Source organism: Dermacentor silvarum, chromosome 3, assembly GCF_013339745.2.
Source record: "Dermacentor silvarum isolate Dsil-2018 chromosome 3, BIME_Dsil_1.4, whole genome shotgun sequence".
Taxonomy (NCBI): Eukaryota; Metazoa; Arthropoda; class Arachnida; order Ixodida; family Ixodidae; genus Dermacentor; species Dermacentor silvarum.
Window position 1 is genome coordinate 114,054,340 of NC_051156.1, and position 27,303 is coordinate 114,081,642.

A 27,303-nucleotide genomic window follows, 5' to 3' on the forward strand; every position below is an offset into this window, starting at 1 on the left:
GGGTTGATAAAGGTCGGATAAGGTCCGATAAGGTTGATAATGACATACAAGGGCTGATAAGAGTCGGATCGATTCCGATAACGTTGATATAACGACCGATAAGGGTTGATAAGGGTCGATAAGGGTTGGACCGAGTCCGATCAGGTCGATAACGACCGATAAGAGTTAATGGTTTATACTGGTGGGATCAACAGCCAAAGCCGATAAAAAAGCCAATAAAGCATTGAACCGTCTACTGCTTCGTCAACTGTGGTAAAAAACATACGTCGCGTCGTATGCGTAAAGATGAGCAACTGGCACAATGTTTACGCTTACTTGGGCAGAATTTTAGAGCGCAGCTCTTAGGCGCCCGTTCCTGCGGTGTGCATCAGCGTAACCGAGCGAACGAGCACAGCGAAGGAAGAAAGAGCGAACGCGAAGCGCAGCAGGGGATGAAAGACGTGAGATGGAATGTGGAAGAAGGGGGTGCAGTGGTACCACGAAGCGGAGGATGAGGGTATGGCGAAAGCGTGAGAAGAAATGCGTAGTGCGGCTACTATGGCTAATAAGTGGCATCAGGGTAGCGTCGCCTGGGAGGTCTGTCAGCGGCGGCTGCTGTGAATCGCACCCACGCGTCACCCACGCACTGCCTCTCGCGATCTCCAAATTAGCCAGGCAGTCGCGCCACACTTCGCTCCGTTTGCAACGTGCCGCACGAGACAGATTGTCCGCGCCAGCCAATATATTGCGACACGAAAACACGTACAGAGCTGCGCTCAAATTTCGCATTCGGGAGTATTGAAATCGTCGATAAATTTTTTATCACATTTTTGTACATCCTGTTCATTCACGCTGTTCTAACGATATACTATGCACTACCGCGAAGGTAGACAAAAATACCCCCCTCCACATAAATCACTAGATAAACTACAACAGCTGACCAGGAGACGCCTTCAGACTGGCTCATTTGCCAACCCTTACAAGTATTCGCTAATTTATCCTGGCTGCTTCTCACCTAAATGCAAAATCTGCGACGCGTGTAAAGCGGACCTGACACATATATTGAGCGATTGCCCCGGGATCAAACCGAGGGGGGAACTCCAACTTAATTTTTAAGTTTTTTTTTCTTTCATGAAGGCTACATATGCTATTTTACACATTCATTTGTCTTTTTCAGTTATTTTATTTTCGTCATATACAGTGAACTACCACACGACAAATTTAACTTTCATGGGCTCTACAATTGCTTCCGTTTTTGTTTTTCTCTCGCTTATAATACAACAAGAGGTCCAATTACAGGGTTCCACTAACGTACCTCTTCCGGGGTATTGTACTCCATATTCAAATACCGGGTGCCCCGCGTAATTTGAGCCAAGCTTTAAAAATGTGCAATGTCACGTGGTTGGACAGATCCAAGGTGGTGCTGTTTGCCATCGCTTGGAGCTACTCAGATTATATTTTTTTGCATTCCGCCTAATTACATCATCATCATCAGCAGCAGCAGCCTATATTTATGTCCACTGCAGGACATAAATATTGCACAGCAGCATTAAACACCGCCGATACAGCTTTCTGTTGCTCAATACGTGCTACATAAACTTTTTCCAAGCATGACAGAATACCGCGAAGACGAATGCACGCCAAATTGCTGCGCGACTGGTCGCCCAAAACACTTTCTTCCGCCATGGCAGTGGGAAGCGGCGGTGCATGGCGGGTGGGGCTGCTTGAGTGAAGGGTACCATGCAGGCTGCAAGAGATGCTTCTTTACACTGCTCGACGGCTGTATTGAGCACGCTAATCGGTGGCAGGGACGAAAAGCGAGCTCTCTGGTGACTGCACTTACACTACATGCACACTACGCACATGGGTGTAAATACGACACCGTGTCCCGAAAAAAATGACCTTGTAGACTGCGGGCTCTGCATGTTAGTCGTACATCCGACATGGCGAAGAGTGAACAATTTTATTATCCAGTTTACATGCTGGGTGGTCATTTTGGGCTAAAAGCTACATACGTAGCTTGGCGTGACCCAAAGACCTAACAAGGCAGTACTATTATAGCAAACAGTGTGTGCACATACCAAACGGACCCCACCAGGGTTCATAACTAGTTGAAAACGAACCGACTAGCATGCCGACCATCAAACTGTCCCACTAGTAAAAGAATACCGCATACCTGTAACCTATATGGAACAATGTCTTCTATGGTCTCAGCTCGACGACACATACGACAGCTGCCTGGTTCGTCCTATTAAAGGCAGCCCATTTTCCCAACCACTATTTAACATCAATGTTCATTAAAAAAACATTATAACGCCAGGAGGAACTCCTATGGCAGAAACACGGAATCACGTCACTGGAAGTGCAAGCACTGAGAAAAACCGAGTACATGCAATCTGGAATAGAGAAGCAAAAGGGCCTTGCAGGAATTAAGCATTTAACAGCACTTAACCCTTAAACTGACAGCTCAACAATATTGTTGACCTAACAAAAGTATCTGCAAAAACTAGCCAAATCCAAACATTAGTCTATGCCTTTCAATTTACCTTTAATTATGTACCTTCTCAGCAGTGGTATTCAATAAAAAAAATGTCACAGTTTCGCCCTAAGGGCGAAGCAATGAATGCGATAGCAACACAGCAATGTCATACGAAGTAAGGTGAGCGGCTTTGGTAGCAACAACACGCAGAACTGTTGTCGACGCCATCGGCGTTTTGCCCGCGTTAGCTCAAAATGCGTGCGGCGTTGGTGACTGTTGCTGGAGCCTCTGATATAAATAGGCACTTGGTGCCGCAGCTAAACGCCGCCTCCCTTCCCTCCCCCTCCCCCACGGCCTCTTGCGCGTCCGAAGAAGGCGCGTTTGCTCTACATATATGGTGATTGTAAAGGAGAAAAGAGACGCCTACTTCTGCAGCCCTTAAGCGAGCACGGCGCAGAACGCGCGTTTGTTCTCCGCCGTGCGTTCACTCCCCGTGAAAGACGCGCCCCTCGCGCCCTTTCACTCGCACATACAGCGTTCGGCGCGCAGCGACGATTTCATCTCCAAATGACGTCATACGGAACCTCACGGCGACGGCGACGACGACGGCGACGCCGACGGCGACGGCGACGCCGACGGCAGAAATCTGCTTTTGAGTGTCCATATAATTGCTATCGCAATAAAACGTGGGTAGCTTGCACTAGTGGTGCAATGCTGGAGTAAACAGCGGAACAGCGGAGTTGGTGATCGACCAAGCTTCTTCCAGGTTTTACTAGGCTTGGCTAAGTTTTGCTAGGATAGAAATGCGAAGTGCTGCTACGCACGGTATTCCGAATCGGCTCGCCGCCGACGCGCAGATTCTCGCTTGGCAGCACGACGCGCTTCTAGATGAACGGCTTCTTCGGGTGTCCGGATCTTCCTTGGTCGTCCCATGTCAAGGCTACATACATGTACTCACCACAGAGTCAACGAGACTTCTGCCACCGTCGCGGCGGCTCCGAGACCAGTGACGTCACGTCCAAGCTGCCATAGAGTTTCTCACTATAACACCTAGAGGGTAAACTGGCGCCACCGTCTACGCGAGTTTCTTAAAGGGCTGCCGTGCCATCATGGGAATGACGGGATATGTGTCTGCGAGGCTTGTGTTGGCTGGTGTTGTACGAGGCTTCGTCTAAAACGTGTATATATGGCTACACAAATAACGCGTTCTTAAAGTAGAATCTACATAAAAGGCTTTCATTCACCCATATTACATCTCTAAATAAAGTTTACTCACCTACAATGCAGCATCAAGTGATGAAAAGCAAGAACAGACGACAAGTTGTTCCAAAGCGAGCGAGAATCTTGTCGTCTGCCCTCCAACTTTAGCGGCCAGCTGATACTTTTTACGTTTCATAGAATTGTGCATCCAATAGTATGTCCTCAAAATTAAACAAAACATGTTTTTGTGTAATAATAAAGCTGAAGCAGTTTTTTACGTGCTGTTTTAGCAGGAAATGAATCATTGTGACAGACGGAACGGTGCTAGCCAGGCGCGTCTTCAAGGCGTTCGGGATCTCCAAGAACGGTGCCAATCCGAATCCACAATATACCGGCATTCCCTTGCATACCACGGCGCAGCAGCGCCACATTTCCCTCTAGGTTTTATAGTGTGAAACTCTATGCAAGCTGCACCTCCGCACTTGCCGGGGGCGCAACACTGCATTTGCTAGTAGGTACAGCGTTTGACCGCTGGCGCCACGCTGCGCCGCTCGCACGTACCGCGTTTCTAGGTGGTTCCGTTCACCGAGGGCGCTCGAACGCAATGATATGTTTTGCACGAATGCAGCCCTTGGAAGCCTGGCTGTATGGCTCAGTGTTTACGGCGTTCGCTTCGGGATCTTGCGTACGCGGGTTCGAAACCTGCTCTGGCTTTTTCTTTTAATATCACGCTTTTCCCTTTTTTTCTCTCACTGTTTGCCAACGTGGTCGCTTGAACCCCGGCGCCACGGCGGCAGCCGTGGTGCCGGGCGCCGACGCGAAGCGGCGGTCGTTGGGGTGTTGCGGAGCGCAGCGTAGCAACACCACAAATAAAAAAATACTGCTCCAGTCAGGTAGACTGCTCCCTCCCTGATAGTGATATTATATTTGGATCATCAAAACAGTGATGCGTTTATAATACCACCGATCCCAACAGCAGGCTGTCACCACCAGCCCAGCGTTTTCTCCGTCAACGCCTCCTCTGTTCCAACGGCGGCGGCTCGAAACATGGTACGCGCGAGCGGCGCAGCGTGGCGCCAGCGGTCAAACGCTGTACCTACTAGCTAATGGAAATACGCTGCCGGGGCGTGGCTGGTCGAAACCTGCCTAGCCGCTGCGAGAGGCGCCTGCTGCAGTCACGGACACCGCGCGCGTTCGGCGCGAACGCGGGGAAACAAAGAAACGCGAACGGCGTCGAGCGGCCAGTCGTGCGGCAATTCTGCGTGTATTCGCGGGCTTCTTTCACACAATGACCCATAACTAAATGTGGGTCACATAAATGTGTTTTTCCGAAAAAACACATTTATGTAGCACGTATTGAGCAACAGAAAGCTGTATCGGTAGTTTTTCACATTGCTCTACAACTTTCTCACAGATACTTTGATAATTAGGACAGTACTTCTCGAGCTAGATAATTATTTACAATTATTAATTAAATCGCAGTAACGAAAAAAATTACTGGTGGCTACTCCACTGTACTGGAAGCAATACGCACTAGGTTGGCTTCGCGTAACGCCGTTCCTCTTTTTTTGTAAATCGTGCTGCGTGATAGCTGAGACACCCTGTATACGAGGTCTGTTAGAAAAGTATCCGACCTTGTTTTTTGTTGTTGTTTTTTTGCGAACACCTGATGGATATGAAACAAGCGCGCTTTCATCAGCCGACTTTGAACCCTCGTGCGCATGCGCGAATTTTTCCCCGCCTGCCGATAGCGTCAGTCGCTGGGACGCAGCGTTTGAGTGAGGTGTCCGCAGTGGTCTCGCCTTTTTTTATTTTTTATTGCAAGGAAAATGACGGAGCGACTGCAGCACCGCTACTGCATCACATTTTGCCAGAAACTGGGCGACAGCGAAGTGGAAAGCATTCGGAAGATTCAGGCGGATTTCAGTGACGATGCTATGAGCAGCACACAGATTAAGGAGTGGTACAACCGGTTTAAAAACAGCCGCACATCGGTGGAGAGCGAGCCCCGCTCCGGTCGGCTATCAACATGCGAAATGACCAGGTCATTGCCGAAGTGAACGCTGTGGTGATGCGGGACCGTCATGTGACTACCCGCGCGAGAGAGAGGAAGCACTTTATTTCCACCCGTCAGAGAGCATGGGTGATCAGGGTGAGACGCAGCTACCCCTTTCTCCGTCTACCTCCCCCCGAGACGTCAGCCGCAATCAGTTGGCTTCCGGCGGCGACATGGGCTTAACAGATGACTTGTTTTTGGGCTTGTTCTTCCTGGCTATGAAGAGAAGATTCCCATGACTCTTTGTTTCCATCTAGACCGTAAAGCGCTCGGCAAGCCCAGAGCATGTGATTTAAGGTCGCTATGTCTTCACAGTTTTTGCATTTGGAAGAGTGCACCTCAGGATACCATTTGTGTAGGATACACGGGTTTGGGAAGGTACCCGTCTGCAGTTTTCGCCAGATTGCTTCTTCCTTCTTTGTGAAAGATCTATGGGGGGGGGGGGGGGGGGCAAGGGTTCTCCTGCCAATTCTATAGTGTTGTAGAATTTCTCTGTATGTGGTTAAGTCTCGCTTTTTGGACAGGGAGTAGCCTGCCTGCGCTGGGGCCCGGCGTGTGAGTCCTCGGGTGACCCCGTTGGCGATCTCGTTCCCTGTGAGTCCACTATGAGCGGGCGTCCATATTATTCTAATTAGGTCATTGGGTACGTTCTCCTTGCCTGCTTGCAGAATTTTGGCGGCGTCTTTGGACACCTTACCAGTGTCCATAGGCTTTGATTGCAGTTTCAGAATCGGTGATGATTATTCTGGTTGCTGGGTTTGTGATTGCCAGGGCCATCACCGAAATTGCGGAAGAGGTGGGCATCATCACTTTTTTTCTGCACACTCCATTATGACCGAATATTTGGCCATGAAGAGAGTTGCGGCGATATTCGTGCCGAAGCTGCTCACGGTGGAGAAAAAGCAGCTTCGGGTTGAAGACTCACAGGGCATGCTGGATTCCACCAACAGTGAGCCCTACTTCATTAACACCCTAATCACTGGTGACGAGTCTTGGGTGTACGTGACCCGCCGTGGTTGCGCAGTGGCTATGGTGTTGGGCTGCTGAGCACGAGGTCGCGGGATCGAATCCCGGCCACGGCGGCCGCATTTCGATGGGGGTGAAATACGAAAACACCCGTGTACTTAGATTTAGGTGCACGTTAAAGAACCCCAGGTGGTCAATATTTCCGGAGTCCCCCACTACGGCGTGCCTCATAATCAGAAAGTGGTTTTGGCACGTAAAACCCAATAATTTTTTTGGGTGTACGTGTACGACCCGGAAACCAAATCCCAGTCGTCACAGTGGAAGCATTCCACGTCACCAACACTAAAGAAGGCCCGCCAAGTGCGCAGCAACGTCAAAGTGATGCTGACTGCTTTCTTTGACTCTTGCGGTGTGGTACACCATGAGTGCGCACCACAGGGTCAAACAATCACCAAAAAGTGCTACAGAGATGTCATCCTACGTGATGCTGTGCAGCGCAAGACACCGGAGTTGTGGTCAACAGGAAATTAGCGCATCCATCACGAGGATGCTCCTGCACAGTCCTCGCACTTGATTCAGTCTTTTTTGGTGAAAAAACAGACTTCTGCAGTTCAACAGGGTCCTTACTCTCCTGATATGCCGCCTGCGACTTCGGGCTGTTTCCCAAAATCAAGAGGCCATTGAAGAGAGCGCGATTTCAGACAAGAGAGGACATTATGGCTGCAACGACAGCTGAGCTATACGCCATTCCGAAAGAGGCCTTCTTGGAATGCTTCCAACCATGACAGCACCACTGGGAGAAGTGTGTGGAGTCCCAAGGAGACTACTTTGAGGGTGATTAGGTTTCCAACGCTCCAGTTACGTCAGTTTTTTTTCTTCGGCCAAAGGTCAGATATACTTTTCTAACAGACCTCCTAAATGCCACTGAATCTCCATACGACACCACATTCGCATCCTGTTCGTGCACAAGTGAAATTATATGTGTATAATTTCATTCCCAAAATATGTCGCGTGGCAAGCCCGGTGTATAAGACAAAATATGCCACAACCCATCTGACGATGAATATCGAATGCCATTAGCATTGAAGCAATGTAGTGGCGCACCGAAATTCCACCTCCGAATAGCGTTATGTACCAGGCGTGCATGCATACGAACGAAGTCTTCTTCCTGTTCGAGCGCCCGCTGCAGCTTGTGACTAGGGAACATATACATGCAACGCCGTTTTAGGGTGGTGACAACATTTGTAAGGGCACTTGCCGCCGCCAGGTAAATTGGCGGGTTAAACTTGGGGCACAAAATGGCGAAAGACCAGCCGACAGACCACATTTCCCGCAACCCTTGGTGACGTGAAATTAATTAACTTATTTTAATAAACTTTGGCCTGAGCAGCCAGATACAAATGGCGCGTCTGAGCTCCGTACACGGCACGTCTACGTTTTGGTTAAACAGACTAATAAGGACAAGTCTTTATTACAGCACACTTTGAAAAGCACCCTTTATATATCATGTACAACTGGAAGGCAACGACAATGCTTAATGCAGTTCACATTCTTGGCGTGAGATAATGCTACCACGAGCACGCCATCGTGCCTTATAACTTGTTGCTTTTCATGTGTCGCACGACATGCAATAGAAAAGTAAGTTTGATGCGTTAAAATAAAAGGAAAATGCAACTAGTATATTAAAGATGCATGCAGGTTTCTTGTGCGCATTGGCGCAAAACTAAATTAAAGAAATTTAGTAGATCGCATGTCCACAAGAGTACATCAGAGCGTGACAAAAAAAAGGCAAGAAGACTGGGGACCAAAATGGCTACCCACCAAATTTGGCGGTAAATAGCGGTCAAAATGTTGCTGTTGTCACTAGGGAACCTACATGCAAGCGCTTTTTTAGGGTGGTGACAACTCCAAAATTTTGAGCGCTATTTACCACCAAATTTGGTGAGTAGCCATTTTGATTCACAATTTCGCTAGAAGTTGCGGCGCACACCTGCATTCTTTTTGTCACGCTCTGATGTACCCATCTTGGCACGTGATCTAATAAATTTCTTTATTTTTGCACCAATGAGCACACGAAACCTGTATACATCTTTAATATACTAGTTGCCTGTTCCTTTTATTTTAACACATCAAACTTATTTTTTTTTTCAATAGCATACACAGCAACAAGTTATAAGGAACGGTGGCATGCTCGTGGTAGTATTTTTCTCACGCCAAGAATGTGAACTGCATTAAACATTGTCGTTGCCTTCTCCTTGTACACACTATAAGAGGTGTTTTTCGAAGTGTGCTGTAATAAAAACTGTGCCTATAAGCCTGTTTAACTAAAACGTAGACGTGCCATGCGCTGCTCTCAGACACGCTATGGGTCTCTGGCTGCTGAGGCCAAAGTTTATTTTAAAAAATGGATTAGTTTCACGGCGCCAACGGGTGCGGGAAACGTTCTCTGTCGGCTGGTCTTTTCGCCATTTTGATTCCCACATGCCATATTTGGCGGAAAATTTTACCCGCCAATTTAGCTGGCGGCGGCAAGTACTAAACTTACAAAGGTTGTCACTACCCTAATACGGCGTTGCGTGTAGGCTCCCTACTTGTGTCAGTGACCAGTTTGGCCAATGTACACTTACTACAGCTTATCAGGATCTCAAGGATTGCTTCTAGGGCAAAGCCGATACAATTGAAGTGATGTGCATTGCTGTTCGCATTAAGTCATCATCCTCTTCAAGCGCCCACTGCTGGAGCCAAAGTGGTTCTTTGAAGAACGGCACATATCCAGTGACCCTAGTTCATCCTATAGTTGGTTTCGAACCCGGATGATGATTATGATGATGATGATGACAACGTTCTTTATTGGCCCTGAAATTGGTGGTTGATCCTAGAGCACTGCACGGGCCGATTTTTTCATCGAATGACCCTGCCGAGCAGTAGGGCAAGCAGTTTCCAACGGCGCGACCTTGATGCGGCCCAATCCACTTCTATCGCAGCGCCGCCACAGTATTTTTCCACGTTGCGCGACTCACTGCAAAGCATGCGCCGCTCTGACCACTCGTCCCATTTAACTGTATTCTACACTCTAGCTGAAGCGCAGCCACGAGTCCACGGCCGGTCGTGAGCGCAGCGTATGGATGGAGTAAGTGGAGAAAGAAAGCTTCTCGTTCCTTCATGGTGCAGCGTAATGCGCTGCTGCTAGGCGGCCTATTGAGAACATGCGTGCAATCATGGATGGACGCAGTGCCATATCTCAGCCGCGTGACGAATTATCTTATCTTACCAGTCATCGTTTTACCAATTCGCCTTTGAAGAAAGCAAGTCGCGAACGCGCTTACACCATGCTGAAAACATTAATTACATTGATTTAGGTAAAGAATACAATGACATCCTTTGATTTGAGGCGAATTCGGTCTTTCTGGACTTTTACATTCTGTTCAAATAGCGCAAAATACGACGGAAGAAGAAAAGGGAAGTACACAGGAGTAGCATTGCAACAGTAGCGCACCCAGGATCTCTGCAGGCGGGGGGGGGGGGGGGGGGGGGGGGGGGGTGACAGTTTGCCAATACCATCTAAACCGCACTAATTTCAATTTCTTCACGGGAAATTGTCAAAAAATGCACTTTTTGCGAGTGTGCAGACGATTGCGCGTCTTACATCTTAGTTACAGTACTCAAATGCGCAAGGAAAGAAAAGGGGACAAAAGAAGGGGTTAGGTCAGCCTCAGGGGGGGAGGGGGGATTACACCCCCCCCCCCCCGTCGGTGCGCCACTGCACTGCAAGCTTCCAGCTGCGCCGGGGCAACAGGTTTTTCCGATTCGAGACGCGCGAGCATAACTCGCTGCACGTTACATGCATACCACCAGAAAGCCCGAGCCCGGCCCGGGCCCGCGTCAAAATACCCGAGCTCGGACCGGGCCCGGGTCTAAAAGCACATGTCATGCCCGAGCCCGGCCCAAGCCCGTGAAAAAACTGCCCTACCCGGCCCGGCCTGGCCCGCGGGCCGGGCCCGAGCCCGTGCAGTGCTCTAGTTGGTCCCCCTATTCCGGGAGTCCGTTGGATGTTGCAGCCGCGCTTGCTCATTCGGTCAACGCCTGGTTTCCTCGGCACAGCAGCCTGATGTTCTATGCCCTTAGATCATGGACAACCCGGCAGCTCTATTTCGCCAACTAAAAGAGCTGCGTCGCCCTCGCGGCCTTGTGTTCAGCAATAAACACTGTTAGAGCTAACATAGCAACTAACAGTTTGTGCCGTGAACGTAGTTCGCGAAACATTGCATCGCCCGAACGAAAGCTTACGAGAATTGTTCTCAAGCTCGTCAATTTCAGGGCTTAACTTGGTTTCCTGGTCCACGTTGGGCTGATCTCTTCTAAGTATGATCAGCTATCCTCTATAGCTTAAATAGCAGCTCATAGTCTGCTAGAAGTAAACGTGTAATCTTTTATTATAGCCTTCTCCAACCACAAGACCCATGGCCCAGAACGTGTGTTTATTGACTTCAGAAACCACGTACAATGACACGCATGTACAAGCCTGCAAAAAAGGCTGTGGTTAAGAGATTTTCTGGTTAAAGAAAAAAAAAGGTTACATGCAAAACCAGAAAGCACGAAGCACCGCCAAGATGACTTCACTGTCCATAGGCTTGGTTCTTCCCCAGTCACGTGCTCTGTCAGTGCTTGCTAAAATGTGCTGTCAATGGTTGCCCCCAAAACCACCGGAGACCAGACGCCCACCGAAGTGCAACTCGCCTGCACACTTGGGCCACCAGCGGACATGCATGGGTGACAATCCGGCTGGTCCTTGCTTCTCGGTCGCTCTTCACGTGTCGCACGTGATGAAGGTGATGATGAATGAGTCGTTGACCACGTACCCGTTCTCCGGGTTCTCGATGTCATCCAAGGTCATGATGGCCGTGTAGCCGATGCCCTCGTTCTCGCCGTCCTTGGGTCGCTGGAAGCAGTGCTCCAATTCCTTCCCCAGATCTTCGGGCACAATCTCGGCAATTTTGTGGTACGTGTTGCTCTTCTGGTCGACGATGACGAACGTGCTGCGCCTCCTGTAGGGCCACTGCAGCGTAGGGTCGTAGGGTCCCTTTGTGATGTACACGTACACGCTGAGGCAAATGTTACCTTTGTCGTCCTTCTCGGCAAAATGCCCACCCAGGTACATCTTGTAGCCCTGGATGCCCACGTAGAAGTCGTCACTAAAGAAGGACTTGGCTTTACCCTCGAGCACCTGCTCCTTGAGCTTGGAAAAGTTCTTCACCTCCCAGGCGAACTTGCTCGAGCGGAAGCGGTCCTCGATGCTGTCTATCCGGCCCTTCAGATAGCTCTGGATCTTCTCGATCTTGGTGACGATCCGCTTGTTCGCCACGGCCGAGTCCTCTCGCATCTTCTTCATCTCATTCTTGACCGTATCTTGAACAGCCCTGACCGTGCTCCGGATCGCCTCGAACTCGGCGAAGTTCTCCTTCAGCCACTTCACCTCGCGGCACACGTCGTCCAGCTTCTCGCGAACTTCGCTGATCTGGCAGGCTTCGGCGCCCGTATAGACGAGCGTGCCGTCGTCGGCGCGGGCGGCGAAGCCCGCCACGCCGGAGCCTTCGCCGGCTTCCTGCTGCTGTGGGACGGCTTGCTGCTGTAGCTGCAAAGTGCGTGAACATTCCAGCTTGAGGTGCGCTGCGACATCCTGGTGCTTCATCTCCTTCATACAGATGCCGCACTGGACGCCCTGGTGACCGCAAGCGCTCAAGTGTTCCTTGAGGCCGTTGAGAGGACCCACGTGATCACAGCCGTTGGCCTTGTTTGGGCAGGCAACGCGAAAACCTTTCAAAATGTCGGCGGATGTCGTGTCGTGGTACACCTGGTCTTGCATGCTCCGCTCGTTGTCGACGGGGCAGACGAATGTGTCGTCCGCCTCGCGCAGCTTGCCGAAGCATTTGGGGCAGAAGAAGTGAGAGCACTTGGTCAAGTACAGCTCCGAGGGCACCGCGCCGCACAGCGAGCAGATACGGTAGATTGGTACCTCCTGCTGGAACTCGATACTTGTGTACTCTCCCACGAAGGGAAAGCCCGTCAAGTAGCGGCACGCGGTCATGTCGGCGCGCGGTGCTCCTCTCGCCTCCTTCGGGTTTGCTGAAAACGTCGGTACGTCGGTAGCTGCGCCGGCTAGGCGAAAGGAACGGCGACGTCGGCCTTGCTGCTACCGATGGCCACGGAACGCGGCACGCTCGAACGCCACGAGCAGGGAGGGCGCGCTCTCGGGGTGTCTTCTTCCTTTTCACCTTCGATCTCGAGAAGCGCTGCTCCAGTATTTATTGCGCTGGTTAAGCGCCCATTCTCTCGCATATGGGACAATGGCGACATTGTTTAAAAGCATTGATGGTAGCTCTGAAGGTGCTACTTCAGTTACACCTCTAGATTAGGATTCAGCAAATGTCCGTTTGCCGTATATCTTTCAATTCCTTAAATACACAAGAAAGTCTGAACTGGCTGTTATCGCGCTATTCCAATTGGCCCAGTCCCACTTATTCGAAAGATTTGGAGATTATGTTAAATAATCTGTACACAGCGATGGTTAAGGCGCCTCTGTAGCTATTTTCTGCCCTTCAACTGACATATCCGACGGGTCTTTCGCATTCCTCATTCAGCCTCAACAAATGCGGCGCTGGCAGCGATTGATGTTGCTCTGAAGTACGTGCGAGATGAGTTAAGCCATAGCCTCCTATATAGGAGGCTATGGTTAAGCACATTGAAGGTTGTCATCCTAAGGACTCCCGCACTGGCCTTAGCAGACTACAGAGAAGTGACGCGGATCGCCCAGTTGTGCGTAGAGTCATTGGATTAGTCGGAAGAATTAGATCTCGTAGGTTATGCCTCGTTGGCTAGTGGATACCTTCGCACGTAGGTATCGCAGGAAATTACGAATCCGATCGTCTCGCTTCCACTTGTGCTCACAACGAATGTGACTGTCCGGAAGTTTTGTGCAGTCTAGATGACGATCCTCTGTTGATTCGTCGACACTTCCTTAAAGAAGTCCGACCAGGATCCCTTCCTTGCCGTGTTCGTGCAGGTCGAGGCTTGCCTCGTTGTGCTACAGGTCTATTGCTCAAGTTAGAGATTGGCTCTGTCCTGATGTCTAAACGTTTATATCGGCAAGGACGTGTACACAGTCCGTTGCGTGCTTCTTGTGGTTCTTGCGAGACACTTGAGCATCTTGTAATAAGGTATCCTGCTTTCCTTGCGCATCGCACGTCGCTACTAAAGAAGTATAGTCTACTTGGCCTGCGGTGTACGACCCTTGATCACTTGATCATTGCCTGTATCCGAGTGGCTGTGCTCCTCAACGCTACCAGGCTCGCCGCACCCTGCTTACTTTTCTACAAAAAAACTTGCTTGGCTTCCCGTTTATGAGAGACTTTGAGAGGCAGGAATTTTTTGATAATTTAGTTTGTGCATTTAATTTTTATATTCTCTTGTAGTTAGCGCCACCTGCGCGTATCTTCCTGCGAGTTTGTTCTGTTCCTACTAGCGCACTCTATTACTTATCGTTTAGTCTTTGTGGTATGTCATCGTGCTGTATCTTTCTTCTTTACATCCCTAACCCTTATCTTCAACTTCCTTTTCTATCCCCTCCTTCTCAGTGGCAGTTGCCAGCCTGCTCCTTTCCTATTCCCTTCTCTGTGCATTATCTGTGTGTTTCCATATCAAATAACAATAATAATTTATTAACACACATCCAAAATCAATACAAAAAACGGGCCTGTCTAAGTCCATGAGGACTTACAATAATAATGATTATAATATTGTTGTTATTGTTATTATTATTAATAGCAATAATATGCGTGCCATAGCGTCTGGGGGTCTAGTCACCTGAAAGCTTTGTTAACGGTGCTTCGCTTTAAGACGCGCGTCTCTCAAAACGCCTGCGGCGTCCAGGTCTAGCACGCCACGTGCTCTAGCTTACACTCTGAGGTACCTCCGAGACTCCCACGTCCACTTCGCCAGCCGCCCGACAGATGGCAGCACCTGTCTGGCGCTCTCCCCTGTTTTTCCCGCCTTTAGCTTGGAGAGGAGAGCTGAGTGAGCGTCTTCCCCGCTGCCATGTAGGACTGTACTCTTAAGCCGCGCTCGCGCGCGTTAGCACTTGTATTGTTTAGCGTGCCTTATCAACATTAATAAAGACGTCGACCTGCGTCGACGTTACTGCCTTCGTGCCCAGCCTCACACTTGGCGCAGTCGACCAAGAATCTCGCCTCGCCGTTCGCTCACGCCGTGCCGCCGCTCCCGCCAAGCCCGTCTAGTAGCCGCCATTGTCTACCTCCTTACTCCCGCCAAGTAAGCGCCATGCCAGGAGTGAATTGGGCCGAAGTCGACGCTGCCACCGTCGCATGCCTCAGAACCGAGTTTCTGCAAACCGAGCTCATTCGCCGCGGAATCGTCGCTACCGGGTCAAGAGACGACCTGATTCAACGTTTGACAGCGTGCCTGGAGGAAGCTCGTGCAGCGATTCCGAAACAGGCACCGAGACCGGCCTTGGCGCCATGGAGTTTCCTCGACCAGAGTGAAGTTCCATGCCTTGCCCCTTACTCCGACGTTTGTCAAGGAATTCCAGGTGCAACCTCGCAAGTGCATGCGCCCGCCTCGTACGTCCCACCGCCACCGTGGTCCTACCCCACGCCGCCGCTCGTTTGCGACGCCGCAGCCGTGCCAACGCATGAAGTTTTTCGCCGCCACAGGAACCGCAGCCTTTTGTAACAACACCCAGCTTTGTAGCGGCTCCACGGTACGCCAAGCCACCATTTGGAGTGCCATTTTCGCCCCTTGCTTGCCACAGCTGCAAGCAGGCGCGGATCCAGGGGGGATGTCCGGATGTCCTGACCCCCCCCTCCTCCCCCCCTCAGATTTCTGCATCGCCCCCTCGCTGACAGGGGGATGGCCCTGTCGCAAAAAAAAAAAAAAAATATGGCCACCAGCATTCTTCAAAAGTATTTTTCGCGAGTACCAGTGGTATCAGCCATGTAGAAGTAAAGCTAGCTCGCTCGCAAGCTTAGTTGTATTCCGTAGGAGTGTGGTGTCGCGAAGTTGCCGTAGTTATTTTTTCTCATGAACACCTTGGACCTCTTGGCGCCTGCCGTGCCTTACTCGTCCCGTCGGTGGCGTCGAATGAACGAGGGGACGTCCCTTTTGCCAAACACACCGAGGTCCGCTCGAGCGCCTTCGCGCCTGATTAACTTAGTTTCCCCTTGGGGTGTCAACGGTTGCCTCATTGGGTGTCATCGGTTCCGCGACCAACCTGCTTAATGAAAGAGATCTCTTGCTGAAGTCGTCATATATAAATAATAACAACTAACAGCTAAACTAAGAACTACGCATAGGCAACCTTTTTTAACTGTAGCACTCATTGTGATCACAGTTACACGTTGACAATATCCAGTACGAGCACAGTACCGTTCGTACGCTACAAGTTTTTCATTGTAACTTCGCAGTTTTATTGTCGTACATTAAGAATAGGAGACTCAAGCCCACCGGATCCGTTTATCTGAGTGGTCGTTCTCGCGGAGCGGGGCGAAGCCTCGAGCCGCGGCTGCGAAGTGGGGGAGCGTGACGTCAGCGGCCAACGCCAGCGCGCGGGCCTAGGATGGCGTCGCGTGGTTAGAGAAACGGGAGCAGATGCCCCCCTTGTGTAAAAGGATGACGTCGCGTGGGAAACAAAACATGAAGACGCTGGCTCGCGCTCTCGCCTACTCCGCCACATCGTTATTCTTGTAGGTGGCGTCGTGAGTCTTCATACGCGGGGATTCGCATATCGTAAACAACCAGCGTATTGGTTGCTGCGTTGGAACGGACTGTTACGCCCGTATTCAAGAACGTTCATCTAGTCAACACACCACCACGACTCAAGAGAGAAGATGGCACCGCCATCTCTCCACAGAAGTGGTCACTGAGCTTCATGATAATTCACGGGAATTCATGAGAATTGTCGCGTCTTTATTCTCGATTATTCTGCGCAGTACGACAATTGAAATTTGGAGTCTGATATCTCGGAGCACGGACACGCTAGAATAATTCTTCCGACTGATACTGTGTAGAAGCTCGGCTGTCTCTAAGTTTTTAATACAAACATACCCACTTACTGTAGTCAACAAAAAATAATTGTTCAGTTTTAGTTAATTGGGCTGCTCACAGCGATAATTATCATCTCACTTTGTGCCCCCTTAGCCACATAACTTATTTGCACAGGTGGTCTTCGCATGCCTCCCAGTGCCTAACTATAAGAAAACCATAAAGCTTAGTTTTTAACACCCTGTATTATCAGGCGCAGCCGCCAAGCACATGGCTGTATTGGGTAACGTCCTTTTCCTATAAGCTCGGAGAAACCGATACCTGGCTTCGCTACAGGTCTTCTTCCTCTTTCTGGGGTTTTACGTGCCAAAACCAGTTCTGATTATCAGGTACGCCATAGTGGAAGGCTCCGGATTAATTTTGACCACCTGGGGTTCTTTAACCTGCACTACAATGCAAGAACACGGGCGTTTTTGCATTTCGCCTCCATCGAAATGCGGCCGCCGCGGCCGGTATTTGATCCCGCGATCTCGCCCTCAACGCCTGAGCTGACTGAGCCACCACAGAGGGCTACAGGTGTTGCTTTAGCCGTATAAAACGCGGGTTTATCGTGAGGAAAAACGGTAAATTTCGGTAAATAAGAAAGGCTACTATCATCATCATCATCATCATTGACAGAAGCTGACCCCCCCCTCAGAAAAAACCTGGATCCGCCCCTGGCTGCAAGTGACAACCATGCCCGACGTATCGTCTACCCTGCCATTGTTCGAGAACGGCCACAAGCAAAGTGCGCGTTTGTGGATTCAGGAGATTCAACGAACGCAGCAGCTAACTTCGTGGTCGCCAGAAACAGCCCGCCTCATCGCCGCAAGCAAGTTGAGAGGCACTGCAAAAAACTGGCACCTCACTTTTGGCGCGCAGTTCCCGACTTGGGATACGTGGCGTAAAGCTTTCCTGGACGCATTCGCCGACGAGCTGACTCTACTGCAATGGCAGCAGCAAATTATGTCCCAAGTACAGTCCAGCTCTCAGTCAACTATGCCTATGCAAAGCTTCGAGTAATCGAGCAATGTCCAGCGCCACTGATGGAGCCTCAGAAGGTGGGATATCTCCTGCACGGCATTCAGTGCGCGGGAACCGCAACAAGCATAGCAGCGCAACGCCCATCGTCAGTATCCAGCTTTATTGATATATGCACCCAGCTTGACAGGACAATACAACATATGCAGATCGCAAGCAACACGGCTGATCGTCCTGAGCAGACTCTTCGCAGTCAAAATAACGGGACTACGCCTTCCAGACAAGTGTGTTCTGCGTCGTTAATGCCTTCAATGGCACCTCCAACAGTCGGCAGTTCCAAGCACAGCCATGTGCCCCCGTCCCACCCTGCCAGTCCTCCGCAAAGCCGTCGCATAGCAGATCTACCCCCTGCTGAGCAGGAAGCTCGGTACTCTGCTCTGTCACAGCGTTATGGTGTCCCTGCATTTCGCCCAGGACAGTCACTGAGCGAAGCTGTTTGCTTCAAGTGTCACGAAAAGGGCCACCTAGCATCGAAGTGCCCAACAAAGCAAGAGACTGTCACACAGGAGCCAGCCATAGCTTCAACATCACTTCATGCAGCAGCCCCTGCGCTGCACACAAGCCCTTTGGAAGACGTCCATGGCTTCCATCTGGAGTGTTCATTCTTTACAGCAGACATTGCACTCTTGGGCTCCTACGATGCCTTCCGGGACACAGGGTCCAAGATAACTATAGTGACCAAGTCTGCAATCAAGAACCCAGTGAACCACAAATATCCATTGGATGTACCACAAAAGACCAAATATCCAAGACATTTAACGACGTCCAGTTTACATCTATAGTATGTTAGACTAGTACGTGGCAGTCGAGTCATCCAGAGGACGTCGAATGTCCTTATGATTTGGACATCTCTTGCACATTCAAAGCTCTCGTGCATTGATCGTACATTGTGCGTTATGAGTCGATGCACGCACTATGCCGCAGAAATACAAGCAAATTGTCTCTAATGCCTAACAATAAGAAGCTAGGAGAGCAAAAGCATTAAATTGATTATTTTGCTTACTAATCAGTTTTATTCTTTTTAATTATAATTGCTCCAGCAGTGCACGACCTTTGCGCGCACTGCTGGAGGTCTAGTAACGTTGCTGCCGGACACCGCGCGCAAAAGCCAATACTTTCACAATTTTTTTCGCTATGCTTTCGTTCTCGGTTACGTCATTTTCTTTCTCATACAAAGATGCTTTATTTTTCAGTTATATCTATTAGTACATTGTTGAAAATGCGTAACCTTTAACTTGTTGATGTATTACACAAAGAAAAAAAGAAGCTTGAACTCGCAATAGCTTTGACTTCGCATCGCCACTGATATCAATTCAGCAACACGCGCCTCGATGCAAGTGCACAGCAGTGTTCCGGGCGCGTGCAGTGTGTGCTTTATTTGTGTCTTTTCGACTTTTGTGCGGTTGACCATGGCCCAAGTACGTATATACTAGGCAGAACTGTACAGCTGCATGCTGAAATTTAGAGCTGTGCTTCTGACTGCTATTTGTGGTACGTTTGTTCGCCTTGCGGAGCGCTTACGGGAATGTTCTGGAGGCAATGTCTTGATGGTTAATTTTCGCACATGTTTCTATCGCTTGGTTTCCAGCGTTGCTCTTCAAGTGTCAGGGATATTTCTCATTTGCAATGCCTATCTCTAAGTCTCTGGCAGCATTATGTTATTGGCACTTTTGTGATCTGAGAAGCTGCCTGACCAAGTTGCCTATCAAGATGAACATTCCATCTCTGGATTCTGCTTGCGTGGAATTTATTTGACCATATATTTTTCAATGCAGCTAGAAAGTACTGGCTTTCTATCTTGAATCCGGTGGCCCTAGAAGCAGGTGCTGGCAAGCAGGCCATGCACTTTTGGTCATTAATTAGTATGTGATACTACTACCTCTTACTAATCAGTTTTATTCTTTTTAATTATAATTGTGGCACTGTGCCTACTAGGTCATTTTGTGCCTACTCGTTAGTCATTTTGTGCCTACTCGTTACTTGTGTTTTAATAAAGTTTAATTTTCAAGTCTGTTTTTGATTACGTTTTTTTTTAGATCTGCATTTAACCTGTTTGTATACAGCGAGAACATGTAATGCATAATTTCATTTATGTGCGTGGCTGGGGGCCGATCATTTTTGTAATAAAGCTTTATCAGTTGTATAAATAAAAAAGTAACATTGGTATGACATTGTGAGCTTCACTGGTGTGCTTTACCTAGTGCTTACTGAACTCACTACTTTTCATTTATCCATTGCAGGATTTGTAATGATGCATAATGATCAAAATGCAGATTTACGGTTTTCTTAGCACAGTTTTCGCATTTTGATGAGCGCTAGAACTATATATAAAAGTTGACAGTCACTCTAGCGAACACTGAAGAGGATGAAGGCAGAAGCCTGCGCACTCACGAAGTATTAATTAAATTATTTGTCATTCGCATGCATTGTTACTTCTATTGTTTTCTCCTACCAAAGTTGTGGGCTCGAGTGCCTTAATTAACTTCGTCATAATTAACACCAATGGTTGCGGGCTCTACTCCCACCAAAGGTCAAGGGTGTGAGTGCCTTAATTGTATCTTAATTAACTTTGTCTTAATTAACACCAAAAGTCGTGGGTTCGACTTCCACCAAAGTTCGAGAGTTCGAGTGCCTTAATTAACTCTGCCGTAATTAACTTGCCTTAAGTAACTTCGCTCTAATGAACACCCAAGGTAGTGCGTTCGACTCTACCTTCACCATGTCAATTGGAATCCAACTTGGAGATAATTTGGAGATGTGGCCGGTTCGCCCATATCTCCAAGTGGTTTCGACTCCCAACAAAGGCCGTGGGTTAGGGTGCCTCAATTAACTCTATCTTAATGAACTGTACCTTAATTCGCTTCGACCTAATTAACACCAAAGGTCGAGGGTTCAATCCCCAATTTTAGTGCCATTGAATTTTGGTGCTGCGACGCTGGACATCGGATTTTTCGACGATTGAGCCATCTAAGGATTTCACCTTAAGTGTTGCAGTTTATATTTTCACATTCACACGTTTACACGTTAACAAAACATTTCAAGAAAAGTCACCAGCTACATGCCGACAATGGGGGTAACTGTGCCATTAGTGTGCCTCAGCAGATGTACCATCGAGGACAAATTAATTGCGAACAGCGGAGTGTGTGGCCGAAGCATAACTAAAGGTATACTGTGCATGTCGTCGGCCAGTCGTTGTGCACGTGCGTGGGGATGTAGTTCTCGAGGAAGAGTGCAGCGCCGCTCGCCCTATTGCGGTAAACGTCACCCGTATTTTGTCCGAAAGTTGTTTTCTCATCTCTCCTCAGGCAGTGCCATACCCACCTGGCAGTACAGTGTTATGGTGACTAGCACCATCGCTACATCTGTAGCGTGATATAGCTGGCATGCACCCAGCTTGCTAACGTGCATTACTGTGCTTTTGTTACCACCATCAAAGCTGCCAGTGTCAAATCGTAATTTGAATAGTACGAAAAATGTATTGCATTGGATGCGCAACAACAGTGCTAGCCACCGATAGGAATCACAGATAATCACAGATAGGAATGGCACTGCAATGGCGGGGTGAGAATAGAAGCTTCCAACAAAATACAGGTGACGTAATATGCACTAGGACAAGCAGCCCCGCACTCCGCATCGAAACCACATGCATGTGTACAATCATGGCTGGCCGACGCCACACACTGTGCTTTTAGTTACGTTTTGGCCACACACTCTGCTGTTCGCATTTCATTTGTGTTCAATAGTACATCTACTGTGGCACTCGCAGGTATACAGCTCGATCATTATAGCGTCAGCAGGAAAAATCCACTAGATGTTCTATGGACCTCCTGCGTCCCCAAAAAGAACATCTATTGGAGGTTACTTATGTCCAGCTGTGACATCCTTTCAACGTTAGAGCAACGTGATCTGGATGGGACTTAGATTATCCATGGTACGTATTTGTAACGTTGTTTGGAGAAATATAGATATCTATAGGATGTGTGCAATGTCTCAAACATGATGTTCTATGGACATCTATGGTACATTAATGGTTCACTGGGAATGTTCTACTGATGCCCTGGACATGCGAGCCTCTGACCTTTGTTGGTGGATCAAGTGTGCATCCCGAAGGCATAGTCGGCCTGAAGATTACAGTGGGCCCCATAACAGCTCTAGTGGAAGCCGCTGTGATCAGCAATAATGTCTTGCCTGTGATACTGGGTGAAGATTGGTTTTGTGCCAGCAATACAAGACTTTTATTCGAGCCTCCAAATCCAGCCGAAATCCACCATCTGGCATCTGGTATAGTCATACAGGCACACCAGAAGCTGTATCCTCGTGCCTCATGCGCAGTAATTCTTCGGCAGTCTTTCCTAACTCAATGTACTAAAGTGCCATGTTCAGGCGGTCTCCAGGAAGCACCTCTCCCAGGAATGGAGCCCCTTTGGAAGCCTTTGTGCAAAAGCCTGCCAGAACAAGCCACTGTTGCTCCAGAAGGTACAGTAGCCATAACGATCCATCCTGACCTTCCTCCCGCTTTTGTGGGAAAGGACTTATCAAAGATGCAGCAAGTAGCTCTGGCTACGGCCTTTTCAGATCATCATCTCACATTTGCTCATGATGAGGATGACATCGGTAATTTCAAAGGTGTGGAACATTGCATAGACTTAGTGCCCGATGCCATGCCGTACGGCAGAAGTCCATATCGATACTGTGCAGATGACCGCAAGTTCCTCGATAAACAAAGTCAAGCTCTTGCATCAAGGCATCATCCTGCCTGCCATGGGGCCATGGGCCTTTCCAGTGATTGTTGTGTCCAGAGGACTGAAAAAGCGTCTGTGCGTCAACTACGTTCCACTTAAACTCACCGTCAAAGTTGTACACCCTTTGACCCATGCTGATGATATCATGCAAGATGCTGCCAGAGCATCATATTTTGCATGGGTGGACCTGAAATCTGCCTACTGGCAAGTCAGCCAGCGTCCTGCAGGTTATGTCAACACAGCCTTCATCACACACAGTGGGACATACATGTGGACACGTATGCCCTTTGAACTCAAGAATGCTTCTTCAACATTTCAATGTGCCATGCAGCTTGTCCTGCAAGACCAATTCAACCTCCTATGTGTTGTGCTTGTGTCCCTTGCGATTTGTTTAGAGTTTGTCATTGCCTGATTTTGGCTTTATTCCATGTAGAACATTTCTTGCCTTGCCTCGTTTGTTGCTATTTGCCTGTCATATGCCTCTGTTTTCCTGCCTCGCCTATTCATGCCTAGTATTGCCATACATTGCCTGTTGTCCATGTCTAGCGTTTTCTCCCCTTTGCCCAGCCTTACTTCACACTTGTAATCAAAGAGGACTTTGATCATAAAAGTGGGGCCGGATGTGAGGTACCTCCGAGACTCCCACGTCCACTTCGCCAGCCGCCCGACAGATGGCAGCACCTGTCTGGCGTTCTCCCTTATTTTTCCCGCCTTTAGCTTGGAGAGGAGAGCTGAGTGACTGTTTGCTCCGCTGCCATGTAGGACTGTTCTCTTGAGCCGCGCTCGCGTGCGTTAGCCCTTGTATTGTTTAGCATGCCTTATCAACATTAATAAAGACGTCGACCTGCGTCGACGTTACTCCCTTCGTGCCCAGCCTCGAGCTTCTCGCCCCAGCCTCGTCCTCACAACACCACTTATTTAGAGCATAGTCACACCGTTTTCCCACTCATTGAGTTTTCTTGATATATAGAAATGCAAGCTTTATTAAAAGATATAAACCAGCTAGGGACACCAAACCAGAGCCAGGTGTTGTCAGAGCTTACATAAGATCCAAGAACACCAATGGCGGCTCTTGGTATTGGGAAAGCAAAGCTTCGTTATGACACCGTAGCTTCGTGCACGACGTGTTCTGCTACTTTTGGCTCATGTGCGTTCCAACGATTGCCATGAAGTTGCTTCAAAGCGGCAACCTCTTTACTCGGTTACTCGGATCAGCACCCATAAAAAAAGAAGAGCTGCAACAATGCAGCGCTCTCGAAAAAGGCTATGTCGAAACCGAAACTGAGTTTGTGCGGTTCTTAATATATTAAATCGGCACGACAAAGTAAATGCCAAAATTAAAAAATTAATTTGGGTGTTGGAGAAGTAAAGTGCAGCATATTGCACTAAAAGAGTCGAGTTTAATACTTTTAATTGGTAGCGATTTATGTGCAGCCATTCCAATCTTAGACAAGCCGACGAGCTTTTTTTTTTTACTATTAATATTTTTTTATGCTTGTCTGCACGGTGTGCAGGCAATGGCTGGTCTAGGATTGCCGAAATTTAGCAGAAATGCAAACACCGTCCCGAGTCCGGGTGATCTGAGCGACGTGGAACGGCTCGAAGACTTCCCAGAAGCTGACTTCAGAGGCATGACGCTTTCTCTTAGCCAGGAAACGACTGAGACCGTCTCCCCGATACAACCGTCGGCTGATCAGCGCGGCGTCGATGTATCGTGCCTGGGTTCCACTCGTTGTCGAGCAGGTTAGTGCACACGTTCGGTGTCGCGTCCCTGTTTGTCTTGCCTTCGGGCGGCAGAATCTGTTGCTAAGCTTGCTCTTTAGTGTTTCGCAGCCATATCTGCATTTAACGTCCTACTGCGCATCTGTGCGCGAGTGACCGTAGTTATTTGCGACTATGCATCATGTATGCGTCCCGTCAAACACTGCCCGTTTTCTTCGTGAGCAGTGCGTCTAATAAGGCCGGCTAATAAATGGTGAGGTTAGGAAGGCATCTTAGGGGAACTGGCTGTTACAATGCGCTTTTTTTCGCCGCCCCGATTACACCACGTTGGTTTGAAGACCACGGTGTCTATGCAACCTCCGGTGCTTCATCGTCGTGGATCAAGTATCGAGCCAGCGTCAGACGGCGATCGTTTTCGCGTATTTATTTCTCTTTACTTTACCGCCTTCGTCATCTGCATCGCTGTCGTCAGCAGACAGCTTGCACTTTCTCGTTCCGCAATGCGCGTCGTTAGCGTCTCTTCTTCCGTCGTTCGCCGGGTGACTCTATATAGCTGTGAGCGCTTTGAGCCAGCTTTATCCCCGCGCAGCTGGTTTCAAGCAGCGGATTCTCGTTTGACGACGCGAGCTCACAGCCTTCATAATCTCGGAGGCAATGCTTTTGACATGCTGACAAATATCTTGAAACTGGCATCATCCTGAGGATTCATGCCAAGTAGATCTGCCTTGTGAAACTCAATGACTAGAATTTGTAAATTGCAATATGGGCCATAAGGTACTTAGTTAAAAACTTAATTAGTGAATTTTTCTTAGTCGATTATGCATTTCAATTTTGTATGCAAGTAATGTTTCCTCTTCGAGTAGACCAGATCATGAACTAGAACTGTGCTATCTGCCATATGCAACCTATAAAAATTTTCGAAAGGGTTCGCTGAAACACTGCATGTTAGTATGTTATAAAATATCTGTTTTTTCTCATCTGCAGTTTGAACGCAGGCATGTTAGTGGGAATACGGGCGTGAAAGTTTCGAAGACGAGCATGTTGTCCATTAGGGCTTCATGGGGTCGTACAAAAATTGCTTGTTTGTTTGAGCCCCTGCCATTTTGCACACTACAATAATGGAGAAAAATTAATTAACTGTTTGTCAAATCAATCCCCTCGGTTCTCTTTGTTCTTCTTGCTCATGGTTTAGTGAGGGCATTGGCTTTATCAGCCTTTATCAGTTTATAGTTTATTGACCAGTTGCCTGCTGCTAAGCTTGCTTATTGGGCGACACCTACGCCTAAACAAACATCCCAGATCCGCCGCCTTGGCTGTGAGCAGTGCTGGAAAACGTTTCCACCCGAGAAAATGTACGAGACGGTGGCTCACATTGGTTAGGCTCCCACCTGGCATCGAGTTGTCTTTTCGTCAACTTTGATTTCTTCCTTTTGCTCATCATTCCTACACTTCAGTTACGGTGGCTAGATTGGTAGGTGTGCCAACCGGCGTAGTTCACTGCTTCTCCGCATCATGACAGCAGGAGTGGCGCTGCGGTCAGACGTTTGCCGTGAAGCGTGCATCGTCTGCTACTGAGAGTGTTGTTATTGCGCGCTTGTAATATTTAAGATAATAAGTTTTCACAGTAAAACTTGAAAGAAAATGGTTAAATTATGTTGAGAGAGTGCTAAACAGTGCGATGTTTCTTGTTGCAATGAGTAATTTTGAAAATCGGTCATTTATATCGTCTGTTAACACGCTCAGGGCACGGAGCGCTGCGCTCGCAGTTACGATAGTTCTCCGAATTCTTGTAATTTCCTTGGACGTTTACAGAGCGAAGTGAAGACTGTGGGTGATATTCGTGAATACCAAGCTCTTGAGACTCCGGGACAGAGTGAAAGTGTTCCTGCACAGAAGAAAACAAGCCAGAAGAGCACTACTTGCATTGTGCCGAATTGTAAGTTCGGCTACAAACATGCAAACCACGCGCTAAAGAATCATTGGTTTCGATGCGCTGAGACCCAGAACTTTCCGAGAGACGTCAGCTTGCCCTTCGCCGAGCTGAAAAAAATGTTTCAACCGCATTAGTCATGTGCCAGCGCCACTTCAAGGAGCATGTCATCGAGCGTATGACCGGCAGGAAGATTGTGCAGATTCCAATGGCGCATGTGCGGTTAGAGTGACGCTGTTCCTTCGGTGCTACCCGACTCTGCGCCTTACATATTGAAGAACATTTCTAGAAAAACAACAAGGCGAGACTCCAACGGCATGTCGGCAATTGAAATAATCCGGAAGAGACAGCAAGCAACTCCTCTGGAGACATTGGCCAAACTTACACACGCTCCAAGCAAATAGGATGCGAATGCAAATATCGCGTGTTCTACAGGTGAAGAATGAGTATTTGTAGACAAGTGAAGAAATTAACCTGCTCAAAGACGGCCGACGAAATGTTTGTGTGTGCAAGATTCAGCTTCAAGTGCAGCGGCGGCGGTTTACAACGCAACGACTGGCAGATATGCCCTGCCGATGGCATCTTTTCTTTTCCTTTCGCCAGCTGAAGCGTTCAGGAGTCATGGGTTGTGAGCAGCATAAAATCGAAATTACGAACAGCATCATCAAGCTAATACATTGTTCGCCTGCACTTCCTTGTGATGACCAAAACTTGGCTCCTGAGCGTACTCCAGAAAATAAAAAGCACCTTACGCTGCGGCTACTCTACATGCATTTTGAGTGCTGTGATGCAGTGAAGTGTTTGATTTAAATCTATAGTTGCAATAAAAGCTTGGTGTTGCTGCATGGTTTACGTGTGTGACCGAAGAATTACCTAAATTATTATTGCATTCAAGTATACATGCATACGATCTTCACAAATCCAAACTATGATTTTTCATGCTACAAGCTGCTGCTTTCATCATACATAATTGCACGACGTAAGAACTTTTTTTCTTTATCACCAACAAGTTTATAATATATTTTATAAATTTATGATAGCCCCAATACTGAAATCCTTTGGTTCAATTTCCTTGACTGCAGTCAAGGAAATCGAA

At 48.5% G+C, this 27,303-nt stretch overlaps 2 protein-coding genes across 3 annotated transcripts in view; one reads left to right on the forward strand and one right to left on the reverse strand.

Annotated features, from left to right (window-relative positions):
- Positions 1–11,152: 11,152 nt before the first annotated feature.
- Positions 11,153–12,966, reverse strand: LOC119445711 (TNF receptor-associated factor 6-B). Its single transcript, XM_037709993.2, has one exon. It carries the CDS (start codon positions 12,763–12,765, stop codon positions 11,488–11,490), a length of 1,278 nt encoding a protein of 425 aa, XP_037565921.1. The 5' UTR covers positions 12,766–12,966; the 3' UTR covers positions 11,153–11,487.
- Positions 12,967–24,048: 11,082 nt separating this feature from the next.
- LOC119445712 (tumor protein p63-regulated gene 1 protein-like) overlaps positions 24,049–27,303 on the forward strand; it is a 43,962-nt gene continuing 40,707 nt past the window's right edge. For both annotated transcript variants that reach the window (XM_037709994.2, XM_037709995.2), the window contains exon 1: positions 24,049–24,298. In XM_037709994.2, the coding sequence (XP_037565922.1) occupies positions 24,073–24,298 (226 nt within the window). In that variant the 5' untranslated portion in view covers positions 24,049–24,072. The remainder of the gene's footprint in view (positions 24,299–27,303) is intronic.